At 41.4% G+C, this 15,746-nt stretch overlaps 1 protein-coding gene across 2 annotated transcripts in view; it reads right to left on the bottom strand.

Annotated features, from left to right (window-relative positions):
• The window catches only part of LOC109638461 (calcium channel, voltage dependent, alpha2/delta subunit 3), a 33,092-nt gene extending 17,709 nt beyond the window's left edge, over positions 1–15,383 (bottom strand). For both annotated transcript variants that reach the window (XR_011245852.1, XM_020101453.2), the window contains exons 1-11: positions 14,594–15,383; positions 12,987–13,068; positions 11,152–11,379; positions 9,495–9,611; positions 7,448–7,507; positions 3,119–3,281; positions 2,410–2,541; positions 977–1,037; positions 719–869; positions 544–618; positions 322–411 (exon numbers count right to left, since the gene is read on the bottom strand). Coding sequence is in view for 1 of the 2 variants with exons in the window: in XM_020101453.2 (XP_019957012.1) it covers positions 322–411; positions 544–618; positions 719–869; positions 977–1,037; positions 2,410–2,541; positions 3,119–3,281; positions 7,448–7,507; positions 9,495–9,611; positions 11,152–11,379; positions 12,987–13,068; positions 14,594–14,724 (1,290 nt within the window). In the remaining variant the exon portion in view is untranslated. The remainder of the gene's footprint in view (positions 1–321; positions 412–543; positions 619–718; positions 870–976; positions 1,038–2,409; positions 2,542–3,118; positions 3,282–7,447; positions 7,508–9,494; positions 9,612–11,151; positions 11,380–12,986; positions 13,069–14,593) is intronic.
• Positions 15,384–15,746: the final 363 nt, after the last annotated feature.

Here is a 15,746-nt window from a genome sequence, read left to right as displayed (position 1 = left end):
TGGTAAAATGAATGTTTTGCTAATGTTCTGGAAAAGTGAAGCCTTAGAAATAAATGAGAATAAAGTTTATTTGTGATATCTGAGCACACGCACACATACATTACTTTTTTCCAAAGTAATCAATAAAAAAACGATTTTGTGAAAGCTCATGAATACTCATGAATACTAGACACATTGTCACATAATCAGTAAACAGAAAACAAGAATTTAGATGATCTGCTTCATGATAAATAATTTCAATGGAGAATAGACTGGGCAGATTTCTGTTTGAGCAGCATCCTCATTAAACTGACAGTCACAGTTTACTGTAGTGGAACTTACATCACTCAGGATTGTGAACGCTTCGGTCAGAGCTTCGCCCAGCAGCCCAATCCCTTTGGCAAACAGCTTGTCCAGATGTTCACGGAAATGCTGACAGATAACAATGAAAGAAGGAGACAAAAAAAAAAAAAAAAAAGGGTTAAAACATTAATCACACAAACTCAGCCTGATAAAAACAAATCCACATGCATTAATCACAAGTCAGTTTGAATAGAGACTCACGTCTTTATTGGTTCTGTCGGCCCGCACCAGTGTGCCATTCAAACAAGGCTCCACATAGTGAATCTCCTGATTATACTGAGGACATATAAACAGTATTTAGATGAGAGAGAATTAGATAAGCCTCAGCACGAGTGTCTCCAAATATCCAAATAAAAGAGTCTTTAGTAAAACTTACTGCAATTATGTTGAAGAAGTCGTCATCTCCCAGAGTGTCTAATATGGAGGAGACGGTCTGTCTGGCAATGGTCAGCCTCAGTCCTTTCATACTTCCACTTACATCCACTAAGATAACTACATCCTTTGGAGACGTTGCTGCCTGGATATACCTGCGATATATAAGAATAAATGATACACTACCAAACCCCAACTGTTACAATATTGATAATAATTATAATTTGTGCAACAATATTGTCTCTGTTGTGTGGAGGCTCACCACTTTCGATTTCTGCAGTCAAAGCCGATGACGCCATGTTCATCTGGATGCCACTTCACTCCTGCAGAGTAAATTCAGGAAACAGAGACGGAGGCAGAATAAAAGAGTTTCGCAGTATAAACTCAGACACACAGGATATTTGATCAAGAATACAGCAAATCATTGTGTATTTTCTTTTTCTTTCTTTTTTTCTTATCATGATCAATGTATTTTAAGTTTTAAAGTAATATTGAGAAACCAGAGGCAAACATAACAAGAACATTACATTTTGGATCTTGTAGAATAAACTATGAACATAAAAATATAAACTATGTATTGTACACAAATTGTACAACACAAATTGTACATGTGTACAGGTGAGTTTGTTGAGATTCTACTGTATATACTCATAATTGCCAACATTTCTCCAGGAACATAAATTGTCTGTGCATCCAAAGCCTGGTGAAGTTTATCCCTCTGAGTCATTGACCTCCTCTGTTGTCCAGAGACCATTAAAAAGACATCAGTGAGCTGCAGGAACAACGTGTTCCCTCATTGTGATGAACACACACACTGTAGTTTATCTTGAGTAAAACCACACATCCACCATCCAGCAGCAGTAAATGCACATTCTGACAAAGAATACTACTCTGTTCCTGTTATAGTGAAGGTTGCTGAAATCTACTGTGCACAGTTGTTACGAGGGATTATTTTCATCCTTTTTTAAAAAGTGAAAGTAGCCTATATATTATTTTCTTTGTGGGGACATTTTTTATCATTCATGGCACATTTATAAAGACAAATATCTCCAGAAAGAATCTATAAGCAGAAGGAAATGTTCCATGTTGAAGTTATTTTTGGTCTTTCATCTAATTCGTTGACATGAAAGAAAAATATAAAATAACATTTTACGTTTTAGTGTTAATTGCCGGTAAAATTAAAACTGAAAACATATCTATTATCTTCTATCGAAGAGCACAGAAGACGTTGGTGTGATTTTAGCGTTTCAATAATAAATACATTAGTAAGAGAGTCTCTCTCTCTCTCTCTCATCTCTCCATTATATTTTTCTTCTTATACATTAAACATATATACGCAATATATATCATTAGTGTCATTTTATCTCGGAGGCTTCACTCCAGAGAGCCGGGTTTCACTTCACTGTGATGGTCTGATATCTCTGGAAGGATCCAGCAGCTGCAGCAGCCACACACTGCTCCTCAATGTGGCTGAAGGTCCACGCCGGCAAATGCTGATTAATTACAGTCTGTATATATGCATCCTCTCTGATGGTCTGTAAAATTACAACATTAGCCAAATCACCCTTTTACTTCTCCTGAATCATTTGTTCAGATCTTTTTCTCTCCTGCGCTGACAGCTGATGGCTCCCATGGGACAGCCCTTTCTTTTCACACACACACACACACACAGAAATATGAAATGGTAGCACTCACCAGGGTACTGTCTGAAGAAACCCTTGGCGCTCCCAAAGTACTGCCAGATGAGTGTGGGGTCTCTCTCAAAATTATCCACAAACACTTTATTCAAGGCCTCAGACCAGTACACTCCGTTCACTATGTCAGGATCTGAGGAGGAGGAGGATTTTAAAGAGACAAGCCAATGAAATGGTGATAATGATGATAATGGTGTTCATCCTGGACCATCCTGGTCACCATTACCGTGGGCACAGTTGACCTTTGTACCTTATTGACCCCCCCATCCACAAAGAAAAAGGAGATTTAGTGCCTGACTCCCTCATCCCCTCCCCTCCTGCTGCTGGATGAGCCTCCCTTTGTGCCGTGAACACGGACTTATGGAGAGTCCATTACAGCCAAACAAAAGCAGCCCGGGCGACTCACAGGGAGAGGTGACACACTCTGTTATACAACAAGAAAAGAGCCGGCAGCTTCCGAACGAGCAACATCTTTCCCAGCCCCGCCTCCCTCAGCTCTCTGTCTGAAGTCGTTGAATTGTGTGCTTTCTCCTCCAGCCCGGACAGCTATCGATCCACCCCGAACTCACTTCTCCCAGCCGGTAACACTGATACAGCTCAGCTTCCATCCCTCTCCCTTCCACCACTCACTTTCCTCCCCCCTGTTCATCAGCCCTCTGTGGGTAAATAACCCCACACTAATCCTGTCCTCTGGCTGCATGGCCCCTCACCTTTGTTGTACATGTTGGTGGGCACCTGCACCACACTGAGGCTCAGGTTGACCGACAGGTTATTGAAATGGTCGTTGGGCTCCAGGAGAAACTCTCCGCCCAGCTCCACGTTGTTACCTTCCTCGTCCACCTCATTGATCAGCACGGCGTTGAAGTATTCATACTGAGGAGAGGAGCGAATGTGGAATACGTGAGAGACGTGAAACTCAAAACAAGTAATTACAAGAACAGATTCGTATCTTACTTGTCTTTATAAATCTGCCTTACAAACATGTCCATGTACACTGGGTGTTTTTGTTGCTTTATTGATTCCTCCTGTAATTACTGTTCATTATCGGATTCCTTGCTTATATGATTTTATTGCACAGTAAGTGACGGAAGACAAAATCCACTGTCCAGTGGCGCATTTTTCTGAAATCAGGGGCCATAAAGGGGCCACAATATGCTGTGGACCAATTATATGTCCAACATCTATGTTCAATTCCTGTTTCAGTAACGTTCACATGTTGTCATTGCTTGTTTACTGTTGGCTCTGTAACTCTGAGCATCATTGAATATATTTAGAAAATTGTTACTTGATCAAGCATATTATGTACTTCGAAAATTCTTAACAAATTGTCATACTTATTGTTAGTAAGTGATTAGTTTATTTAAAAAAGACAACTATAGCAGGACAGGGACACTTCAGAGTCCAATGAGATTTCAGCTTGGGCCGGTGTCCTCCAAGCCCCACCCCTGGATTCGCCACTACCTTACTTGAATTTTTTTTTTTCGAATTTTCTCCAAAATATTTATGTGGAACAATTACAGCAACCAACGCCTGTTTTAATGGACGTACGCATGTGACTATTGTTTTAAGTTAATTTTCAGGTCAGGTTATATCTGTTACCACACCTCAACCAAAACAATGATTGTTTATCATATGCACAATAATACGTGCAGTCTACATATGCCATCACAACTACAAGCCATGAAATAAGAAATAATAAAATAGGACAGCTGACTTTTAAAGGAGCAGAAGAAAATAAAGCAAATGGCATAATAAAATCAGAACATTTATATACATTTCCTATCATCTACAAATAGTTTTTTTAAATAATGTATAATAACAATAATATACCTTTAAAAAGTAATATACCCTAATATTGTTTTTACATTCCACAAGCTTAGTCCAAAGCAGGTTAGAAGCATTTGAGTTTCAGCATCTTGCTCAGGGACTTTTCAACATGTGAGCATGAGCGGTAGATGATGAATTAATGGCTGACTCGCTCTACAACCTGAGTTACACCAACTCTTAATGAACAACCATTAAGTACATGACAGTGTGGAAATTTTATGTGAAAGTTTAGTCAGCACCATTTTTTCTGAATGCCTCCATTTGTGAGAACGTACATGAAGTATTGCAGTTGTCTCTGGTGTCTAAGAAGCCCCCCCGGATGTGCACAGAAAGCTTCACGGGTGCCAGAGAAAAGTCTGGCCTCTCTTAAGTGAAACCCAACAGTGTGTCTGTCCTGTCCTTCACTCCCTATACTGCTGCACGAGAAATACTTCATCCCGTCTGAGCAGCCTCTCTGTGGCCTCTGGTCCTCATTGTCTGCGCTGAGAGAGAGAACGAGAGGGGAGCTACGGAGGGAGAGAGGAGAGAGATTGGTGATGGACTCTGCTGCATCACACTCGGGGGAGGCCGCACAGGCATCACCATCAAGCAGCCCCTGACAGCTCATACCACGCCTGAGCAGCTCTCTGACGAGCTGCGGTGGGGCGAAGGGGAGGAGAGAGCCGCAGAGGGCGGGAGAGAAACGTGCACCCTCAGCAGAAGTGATAGTGCTGTGGAGAGGCACGTTAACCACCAGGGTTATTACTGTGGAGCAGGCCATGGGACACTGCAGCTCTCCGAGACGCCCCACTGACTCTTACACCACTGCAGTTATCTGGAGGCCCTACTGCAGAGACCAGCCCTTCACTGCAGACAGCTGGGCCTTTACTGTAGAACCAGGCTCCAGTGAATGGAGGTGTATGGAGGTGGTGGGTCTCAACCAGTGCTACTCTGAACCCTTTCGATTAACAAGCCCTGTACTTATATTACAACTAATATGATCTGCGGCATCCTGTCCTCATGTTATGGATCACATTCTTCAAGAGGGAGATTTTTTTAAGATGTTGTTTGATTTAATAAATGTTTAACATGGGAATTATTGTTTTAAACACGTTTAATCAGTAGCATAACTGTAAGAATATCAGGGGTGCAACATTTTATTATGTTAGGAAACTTCCATGGTAGCAGTGGGGCATTCAAAAAGCACATATTTCTAAAACAGTTTATACACTTTCTGTTCTATATTCATTTTAAATCCTAATATACAAAATAGATTCTCTAGTAAATAATTCTTCCTAAATTACACAACAAAATGCATAAATGTAATCTTTTCATTTAACATTAAAAACGACAGAATCTGACTCCTCAAAAATGATTAAATTCACACGTCTGTACCTCTTGCTTATTTGAAATGCTAAAACAATAACCTCATGAACCACTGCATATCTTCCTTACTTTGAAAATATAATAGAGGCATTTTCTAGGCCAACATTAATACCAAAAAATCTCTATTTTTAATAAATAAATATTACAACAGATACATTTCTGAAAAGCCAAGTTTCTGCTGCTCCATCAGACCTGATCTGCACACCCTTGAACCACAGACACCCAGGTCAATGCAAAACACCCGACTGAGCTGACACGAAGCAGCCGAGATAAGGGCGGCGGGCTTATCTCCTCGTGGTCAGTGAAATGGTGCATGAAGAATGTGCGGTGTCAGAGGAGGCGAGCTTGGCTAAATGATGCCACAAGGAGTAATATTATAGCATCACATCATTACAGCAGGTGGATATTGAATTTTTTCTTATTATTTTTTATACCCTTGAAAATGAAATTTCAGTGATAGGCCTGTGCTACCAATAACTGACTAGAAAGTCAAAACAGCTTTCATCTATAGGCTGTGCATAACGATTTTACTCTTAGAATTGTATTAATTTTTTATAGTTGGAACATTATTTCTCTAAAGCAAAAAATTTATATAACTTAGCTGTGTTAATTTTATAGAAAGGTTTTAAAGTAATTTTTTTAGAAAACAATGTCTTTAAAATATATTAAGCATCTAATTAATGCCGGTGTATTTTACTTTTGTCAAGCAAGTCCACAATAACGTTATTTGATCTGCAAGTTGTCAATAAGGTGACTTTAAATTAAGATGGAAACCTTGTTTTATTAATAGCACATTGAATATGATTTATCAATATGATGCCTAGAGAATAAATAAAATAAACCTTTATATTGAACTGTAATTTTGGTCATTTCTGTTTCAGAAGGACAAAGAAGAAAAGCATTTCCTTTGAAACTCTCATTTTCTTTAACCTGTGTTGTTACAGACGTGTGAGCGGGCGGAGAACAAGGTGACTGAAATGTGTTGGGATGATGTAAATGCTTCTATTAACTGTAAGTGCTGCCGTTGTTTCAGTGGTGTTTTGTTGCTCCAGTGCGTTTCCAATCTGGAGCCATGAGAGTGAAACAATGCGCCGCGTAAAAGTGTTCCATTCATCTTAGTCCACACAGACACACACACACACACACACACACAGAGAAAGAGAGCGAGAGAGAGAGAGAGAGAGAGAGAGAGAGAGAGAGAGGGGGGGGGGGGGGGGGGGGGGCAGTAACAGAAGACAGGAATGCTGCATTACCTCTGCAGAGACTGAAGCAGCAGCTCTGTGCGCAATGAGAGTCGCTAAATTATGTCCTGAGCAGATTCTGAGGACATGAGCAGATCCTGTGAGGTGTAATCAAAATAAGAAGAAATGCAGGCCGACCTCTGTTTCCCATGATTCTCTGAGCTGTAGCCCATGTTACTGCAAAGACTTGAGCCGATGAAGGTTTATATATCTGCATAGACATTTAAAACAGATCCTCCTGCAGCTCAGCCTCTGGTTTTGCGACGCCTCTTTTGTCCAACAGGCCTGTACCGTTCTTTACAGTTGTTCCGTTACTGTACGTGAAACTCTGAGATTTGCTTTTGAGTTTTCCCGGTGAGTTATGACAGCATGGCGCCGCAGCCTTCAGTGTGTGAGGCTCAGCTTATCAAAGGAACATTATGAATCACAGCGCTGACAGGACATCAGTGTGAAGGACGCAATTAAAGACTTTAAGGCCTATTACCCTTCTCTCACCTTGCAGCCGCTCCTCCCCTGCCCGACAAAAAAAATGATCCAACCTCTGACGCAATGACACATTTTTTAATAATTCTGTCTCCCCTTTTCTTTTCTTATTTCCCGTCTCACCTGCAGGTCGGGATTGTCCTCGTGTTGATGGTGCGCTTCCTCTGCCGCCTCCACCAGCCGCTGAGGAGGGAAACGATCGGTCAATAAGGGCACTGCTTTTACGCACACGATTAAAAATTATATAAACTGTATATATAAATGTAGAAACCACCGTGTCCGAACGGCCTGTATATAAACAATTTTATAAATCCTACTACCAGCGTTTCAAAGTCTTCCACAAACTTTCCAGAAGGCCTCTATAGAGCAGCTACCCAGAGGAGTTTTTTACTCTCTGCTGCTCTTTGTATTTCTCAAACATTGCTCTGGTGCTCTGTTATTTCCACATCTGAACAAATGTCAGCCCACTGGAGGACCACAGCCAGGGTGAACAATAATATCTGGATGAAATCGACATTTGCTCTCAAAAGTAAATGTTGCCCAAATATTGAGTCTTTCCCCTCCTTGTCATTCCAGGACAGAAAAATGTATAGAAAATGTGGGCCACTGCTGAGGGGTGCAGGTGTGAAATGACTGATGGAGACAGGATGGGGGTGGGGTGGGGGGGTTTCCCACAGTGCACCAGCAGCGGTAAAGGTCTATGGTTCCTCCTGTAATAACTCGTTTCAGGAAAATGTGCTTGACTCTGTGTTTCTCACACACTCCGGTCACTCTCGCCTCCCGTAGCCGAACGGATATAATTAACATCAGTCACATCATGTGTCAAAATAACTGCAATACAAACACAACGCTGAGTTCAATTGACCTTGTGGTGCAGAGATCTCATGTCGTCAGCAGCTGAGAAAATAAATAAAGCCATGGAGGAAATGGGAAGTTTTCTATTTGCTTCATACTGGTGCGTTATTTTCACCTTCAACATTTTATTAAGGTCAAGGCCTCATTTAGCTTTTTATATCAAGAGCAATGATGACGTCATCGGTTATTACGCATGTGCCAGACATGAGAGTGAGTTTTTATCATTTTTAATTTGTAAGCCAAGTCATGATACAAAGAAAACAGGTTTATTAAATTAAGTGCCCTCCTGCCAGTGTAATTTATGGAATTGGTATGAATTGTCACCCACATGGGATCAGGCAGGGAGAGATAAACGTTATCATTACCCAGCAGTCCCTGCGAGGTGCAGCATTAAAATGGTTACAAGCTCCAGAGGCTGCTGCTGCTGTTGAGGCTCTGACTCTGACTCCAGCTCAGACCTGGAGTGAAATAAACTAGATATAAGAGCATGTCCCAGACGAACCCTTGTCATTACCTCACCTCAGGAATTCAGGTAGAGCCTCAATTCCTAATAAATTCATTAGACCATTTAAATAAACATCCTCACTCTAAAATATCTAAAAAATAATAAGACTATCCATCATTAAATTCATCAAGTTTAACAAAAGCTAAATATCACAGAGCTGCCAAATTGCACAATGAGATTAAAATTACTGATGCAGAATGACGCTGCACTGAGAGCCACTAGATGTTACAACAACTGTACTATAAGAGGCATTAGCACAGTAAGTGAATGAAACAGGCACAGATGCTGCAACCTCTGTAATGAAATCCTTTACAAGTGTAGATTTGTAATCCTACCCCTGATTAAAATAACCACAGACTCAAAGGTGTTTTTTCTTTCAGTGCATCATTACATGTAAATAGTCTGTATTTTATAAAACAGCTTCTTGTCTTGATGACCACACAAAGAGCTTTACTGTACAGTTTTTCCAGTCAGACATTCACCAACACATTCTTATGACACTTCGTCATACTTCACTCAAACACTGCTGTCAGAGCAATTAGGGGGTTCAGTATTTTGCCCAAGGAGACTGGGATCAAACCTCTCTGGTAAGTGGATGACCCACTCTACCTCCTTAACCACAGGAACCCCAAAATAAGAACATAGGCTGAGCGTTATGAGCAGTACTTAAAGACCCTCTCTCAAGAAATATATAAAAAGGACATTATATAAAACTCCTCTCTACCTCTGACGCTCTCCCCTACACTCTGATCATTTGAATACAGTCCCTTACCTCTAAAACAAAATGAGAGAAGCCAGATGTCCACTCACCCTGGTGGCCTCTGCTTTTTTCCGGAACATTTCCTCCATCTTCACAGCCAGACTTTTGACCAGTTTCACTCCATCGATTTCCTCCACTCTGACTGACTTTTCAAATTCTTTATATTTCTGAAAATAACCAGAAAACAACAGTGTTGGCATTGACACAGAGGAAAACTGAAAATCTTGTGACACTAAAAACATTATGGAAGTTTAAGCCCAATTAGCTCAACTACATAATTAAAAAGAAACATAAAATAAGACATCATTTCATCACTTCAGGGGATCTTAAAACTTTCACTAAATTCCAGTGAGTCAAGAAAGAAGAAAGCATATAGATAACATCTTTGTTATTTGTGTGTTCTGCAACATTTGAGAGGAGCACTGCTTCACTGCTCCACAGAGACTGGGAACTGTTAAACAAGGCTTATAAGCCTTCACATGTTGGCTGACAAGCTGCATGCAGCCAGTCTCAGATGAACGGCTGATAAGACCCTCTGCAGCACACAATGATTGATCGTCTTTATCTGGTCTCAGTCATTGGCTGCACACGCAGCGTCTCCCTCCCTGATTGGCTGGAGAGGGCCCTGTTGGGTGGCCGTTGGGGGGGCGGGGCCGGCTCTGGAGGCTATGCATGGTAAGAGGGTAATTGAAATGGAGTCAAAGCACAGGAGAAAGATAATAATGTGTCAAGCTCGGCTGATTCTGGGTAATGAAGTACACCTCACATCATGCTGATTCTGCTGGATGCACAGGACCTCCAGTGATACAGAACAAAGCCTGCAACAGCTCCGAGGAATATAACATTACATAATCCCACACCTGCCCTGCAAACACACACAGACACAGACACACACACACACACACACACACACACACACACACACACGCCTGATGAAAACAAAAGCATGTCCCTTTCTCCCTGTCCATTCAGCCACATCACACACACACGTCCCACAACCTTATCTAAAAATAAACATATCTCACAATGGGCTCAAACACTTTACACATTTTGTGCATAGAACGCACAAAAAATACACACACATCAGTACATGAGGCGACAAATTACCTACTGAAAGGAAGAGTGTGGGCTCGCAGTGGAGCAGAACAGTTCATTTCACGCCTGTCCTCCTCGCCTCGGCACCCTCAGTCCCCCAGTCACCCTCCTCCTCCTCCTCCTCCTCCTGACTCACACTCCTCAAGTCTTCAAGTGGAGGTTAAGCCCCATCCATCAAAAGCACTGATCATGATTATTGATCAGAGTAGTGACCAGTGCAGGAGTGAGGTCTGCCTGCCAGCAGCAGCCTGTCGAGCCTCAGTGTTTCCCCACTTTTCTCAAAAAGTGTTAGTGGAAGCGAGTAATTCATCATAAAAGAATCTAATGATCAGGCTTAATGAGAAGCCCCTAACGACCCGTCACTTCCCTCACAGCTCACTGCTTTGTGCTGACTGGCTCTGCACAGCTTTCTGCAGACATGCATCCATGAACAGGAGCATGAGAAAAGTGCTTACACACACAAAAAGGGAAGAAATCTGGAGGGATTATACCAAAAATGATTTTGGACAATGCTAAAATTCAGATTTGATAACAAAGAGAAGAAAGTGATGCATTGTGCTTTAGCATCGAACACACATTTGCACTCAAATCTTAACTGTAATGAAATGTCACCTCAGAGCAGGGAGGTCCCAGGTTTGGGCCCTGGAGCCGTTTTCTAAACGCTGTTTGAATGCTCTCCCCATGTTTGCGTGCGTTTCCTCGGGGTGATCCGCCTTCCTCCCACCCTCCAAGACATGCAGCAGAGCTTTTAGCATTAATCCTGCTGCTGCCCTTCCCAGAGGCGATGCCCTCAGAGCTGGAGTTGGTCCCTGGACGTGGGGCTGTGATGGCCCACAGCTCCTAAAACAGAGAGGAGACGAATGCAGATATAAACAGAGTCTCAACTGAAAATGATCTATACATCATTGACCAGAGCAGAAAAACAGAAACCACTGTCCAGATCATATGGTGCAATAGATGTAAATACATGTCTGACAATGTCTCCACGCAATTCTGTGGACACCTTTAGCACAACGCAGTTTGACACCACACCACAATGACATCTTACTGGAGTATTTCGTTTTCGGAACGCTCAGTGTATTTGAAAGCAGTGATGGTCTTTTCACTGCATTCTCTAAAGACCAAATTCAGGCCTATTTCCCTTCTCCCACCTTGCAGCCGCTCCTCCCCTGCCTGACAAAAAAATGATCCAACACATTTTGGTTGATAACCTTATTTAGGAGCCGTTTGGTACCCTGCTGTGTTTATGATGCATGTCCGTTGTTTTAAAAACTCATTCAGACACCAAACTACTTTCCAATTCTAATGCAGAGCCCGTTGTTTTAAAATTACACTTAATATGTCACACTGCATTCTGGGGAAACATTGTGTGAAATGATAATGCACAAGATTTCAAGAACATCTGTGTTTGATGTGATGCAGCCACTGAAACACGGTGTAATGGCTGTGAATGATACTTGCTCTCATCTGTTGAAGACAAAACGACCACAGAGTTCTTTCTTTTAATATGGTGCATTTTCATGGTAGCATCTAGTGTTGCTGCTTGTGCAGTTTGAGAATATGCTTTTGTGCCTCGTCTCTGTATTTTCTCTTCTTTTCTCTCTTCCTGTAAAGCACATTTTTCCCATAATATATCCTAATGACATCATTAGACTTTGATCCATTTAAAAATGCCAAAGGGCATGAATGAGATGTCTCAAACCACATCACACACAGAAGCTGTTTATCTTCCATATTTGTTACTGTACCCAGGCACATGAACGTCACACAGAGCGTGTGCCGTATGCACTGTATCCCTGGACACATCACTGCAGTGCAGTTTGCAGCATTCACACAGCGGAGCTTCACCTCCAGCTGTTCACTTCACACTCTCTGCTCTGGTCCTCGTGTAACAGTTCACCATTTATCCACCTCTCCCACCTTCAACCACCTCGTGAACACAGAGCACACCTCTGCCAGCAAGTGGTCACACATGTAAATCTACTGCTTCAGATCATCGCTCATCCTTCTTCAGTTTTCACTTGTTCATCATATCACCGCCCCTTTACCCACTATCCAACCCAACAACACACATTCAATTTGTCTCCTGGTCGCATTCATATCCAGAGGTTGAAACTCTTCACTCCAGAGAGTTGACTCGAGAGATGGGATGAGAGATGAGGAACAGAGCTGTGGTTAATGGGCCGTATCAAGTACAAACACATGTGCCCCCTCTCTCTCTCTCACACACACACACACACACACACACACACACACACTGAGATGCAGGTCTCCGTCTCAGCCAGTCTCCTCTAAAACAACGCATCAGCATTCAGCTGCGACACCAAAGTGTCTCTGCAGTCATTAGAAAGAGAATACAGCCTTACACCGTGCAATGTGTGTAACTACATGACCGTCAGACAAAGAGAAAGAGCAGTGGTGCTCACACAAGAAAACAAGAAGAGTACCTTCTGCAGTAACTGGGATCCAGAATATTTTGCAGAAATTGATTTAATTTCTCCACCAAATGCTGAGGCCCAGAGCTTTACACTAAAAAAAGAGACAAAAAACAGACAAAGAAATTACACTTCAGCCAACAGACTCAGATATCATAGACAAATCATAGACAGACAACAAATACATGAAAAAGTAACAGACTGATGTATTTTTAAAAATATAAGCTATTGCCCAGATTTATTATATTTATATAATATTCCATACTCTCAATAAAATCTGCTTATTGAGCATTTTATGTTTATTCTTATTTTTTTCTGACATGATCCATCAAAATAATGTTAGCCCAGTCCGACCTGTAGGTCCAGACAGATGATGCTTGCTATTTTGATGATCTACGTACTGTAAATATTGGAGCGTCTTCTTTTAAACTCTAAATGGTACAGTAGTGTACTTAAAATATATAACGAAGATGACTACAACCACCCTACAGGAAACAAATGTTTCTAGGAGTGACCTGATTAATTGATTCAAAAATCCTTTGAAAAACTATTTTAATAATTTCTGAAAAATTAAGGATTAGTAATTTTCTTGCGATTGAGTTTTGTAATAAATTTATCTTAGTTGATTTTCTGTTCTCTGTTGGTTTGCAAAATTTGTAGGATTTCTGGTGTAACATTGTGGGTTTTAAACTACATGAACCATTTGAAAAGTTTCCAGTAAAATGCAGTACTTGAACAGAGCTTTTTTGACACCATACATAGTAAATAAGTTCCCACAAAAAGATTTAAAAGATGTAATAATGGCATCAGTGTTTTACAGGACATGATTCAGTATTGAAATTTGATGATCAATGATTTTTCATTGATAATTGTTGGAGGCAGATGTAGGAAACTAAATCCTGCAGTTTGCTGCAGATACGATCTGATTTAAAAAGAAACATGTTATTTGAACGATTCACACATTCACACAATGAATGATCAGTTCACCTTAGAAAACATTGGCAATATTTGATTACTGTAAAGGGCTTAAGAGCTGTGATTTCAACTAACATTTATAGTTACTGTAAAAGTTTGTAAAATTGATTAACAATCGGCTCTTCATCAATTTTAATTATTATACAGTCAGAAAAAAGATTAAGTTATATATAAAGAAGTAAACCTTGATTTAGGCAGAACTAACAGCCTCCCACAAAAACCACAATAAAATAAGACTGAAATATAAATACTGTTTTGCTGTAGAAGTTTTTTCAACATACTCTGTTTTTAATTCCTCTTGGATTTTTGTAATCCTCCTGGTTATTTAAAATCCCCCCTGTAATTGTTTCTTTCTTCCCTCCACCACAACTCTAGTAAAGGCATTAATAAGGCCTGTGTGGGGGAACACCTCAGTGGTCTGTGGTTAAATTAAACTCCATAAAACAAACTTCATCATCAGGAAAACAAACAAGAAACAAACTCAATTTTCTCCATGAGCAAATTCCAAATCTCACAACTCTCATATTTAAACTTCTCCACAGTCTATGAAAATGTAAGACTGGTATTTTACCTGCCAGTAAGATACCAACGTGTTAGTTATTTACATGTGATGATAAAGTTGCAGAGCTGCTGCTCACACTCACACTGACAGGGGGATTCCTTGCTGGGACCCCGCCACCTCCACCACATTCAAGCCGACGAAGATCCAGAGCAGATGGAAGCTGCTGCTGCACATGTGGGAGAAAATGCTCTTCCAGTTCCCCAACATCTTCATCTCCGCTTAATTAAAAATATATATATTTATGTACAGTAGATTCACAATAAAGTCCCCGCTCCAGCACCGTGCTGGACCCCGGTGCTCCTTCTCTCCTCCGGCAGCACGTACTCTACTGTATCTGAGAGAGAGAGAGAGGTAGAGAGAGAGAGAGAGAGAGAGAGAGAAAGAGAAAGAGAGAGAGCACCACCCTCCATCCTCTGCTCTCCCTCACTTCCTCCGAAAAGAGATTAAACCCTGAGTCGTCTCTCTGCTGCAGGACGCACGGGTCTTTATTCCATGGAACGCGTGGACGAGGCGTGAAGTGGACATTCAGTGGACATTCAGTGGGATTCACTCAGAGAGACACGGACTGTCGGTCTCGAGCTGCAGAGGAAAAGAAAATCCTGTTACCCTGTATCTGTAAAACACTCAACTTTTGTTCTCCTCTGCAGCGCACATCTCGTGTGTGCGTAAAAAGGAGCATCAAACTGGAATGAACGCAGACGCTGCATCGCACCGTGCACGCTTTGTGTCGCGCACTGTCTCCAGTCCCCACGCTGCACGCACGTAGATCTACATGCACGTAGATCTGCACGCGTGCGTTTCGTTAACAATCACTGAAGTGTGATGATGTCGTGCAGGAATGTTGTGCAGAGTGTAGCCTGGTGTTTAAAGAGAGAACTCCCACATAAGATGGCGATAGTGAGACTGCAGATGTTGGACGAAGGTTTCAGCCTCCAGCAGCACAATGAAAACAAAAAAATCATGGAAATTAAGAGCTCAGATAATTAATACACCAAATAGTAAAGTGAGAGTGGATACATTTTGTTTCCTCTGTCAGTGATTGGCTGAAGTCTGGTTAATCACTTTAATTCAATTTAATAACATTTTGTTGCGATTATTTCCTAATCGCAACAAACATCATCCAAAGGAACTTACAGGACAGGGGACAAAGTTTGAAGGACAATGGACAATTCCCACAATGAGCAAGCAGGTGGTGATCATTGAGAGAAGAAAAAGTGAGGGGGAGACACATCCAA

Source organism: Paralichthys olivaceus, chromosome 2, assembly GCF_024713975.1.
Source record: "Paralichthys olivaceus isolate ysfri-2021 chromosome 2, ASM2471397v2, whole genome shotgun sequence".
In the NCBI taxonomy this organism is placed as follows: Eukaryota; Metazoa; Chordata; class Actinopteri; order Pleuronectiformes; family Paralichthyidae; genus Paralichthys; species Paralichthys olivaceus.
The sequence above is the reverse complement of the archived record's forward strand: the minus strand, read 5'-3'. Positions and strand labels throughout refer to the sequence as shown.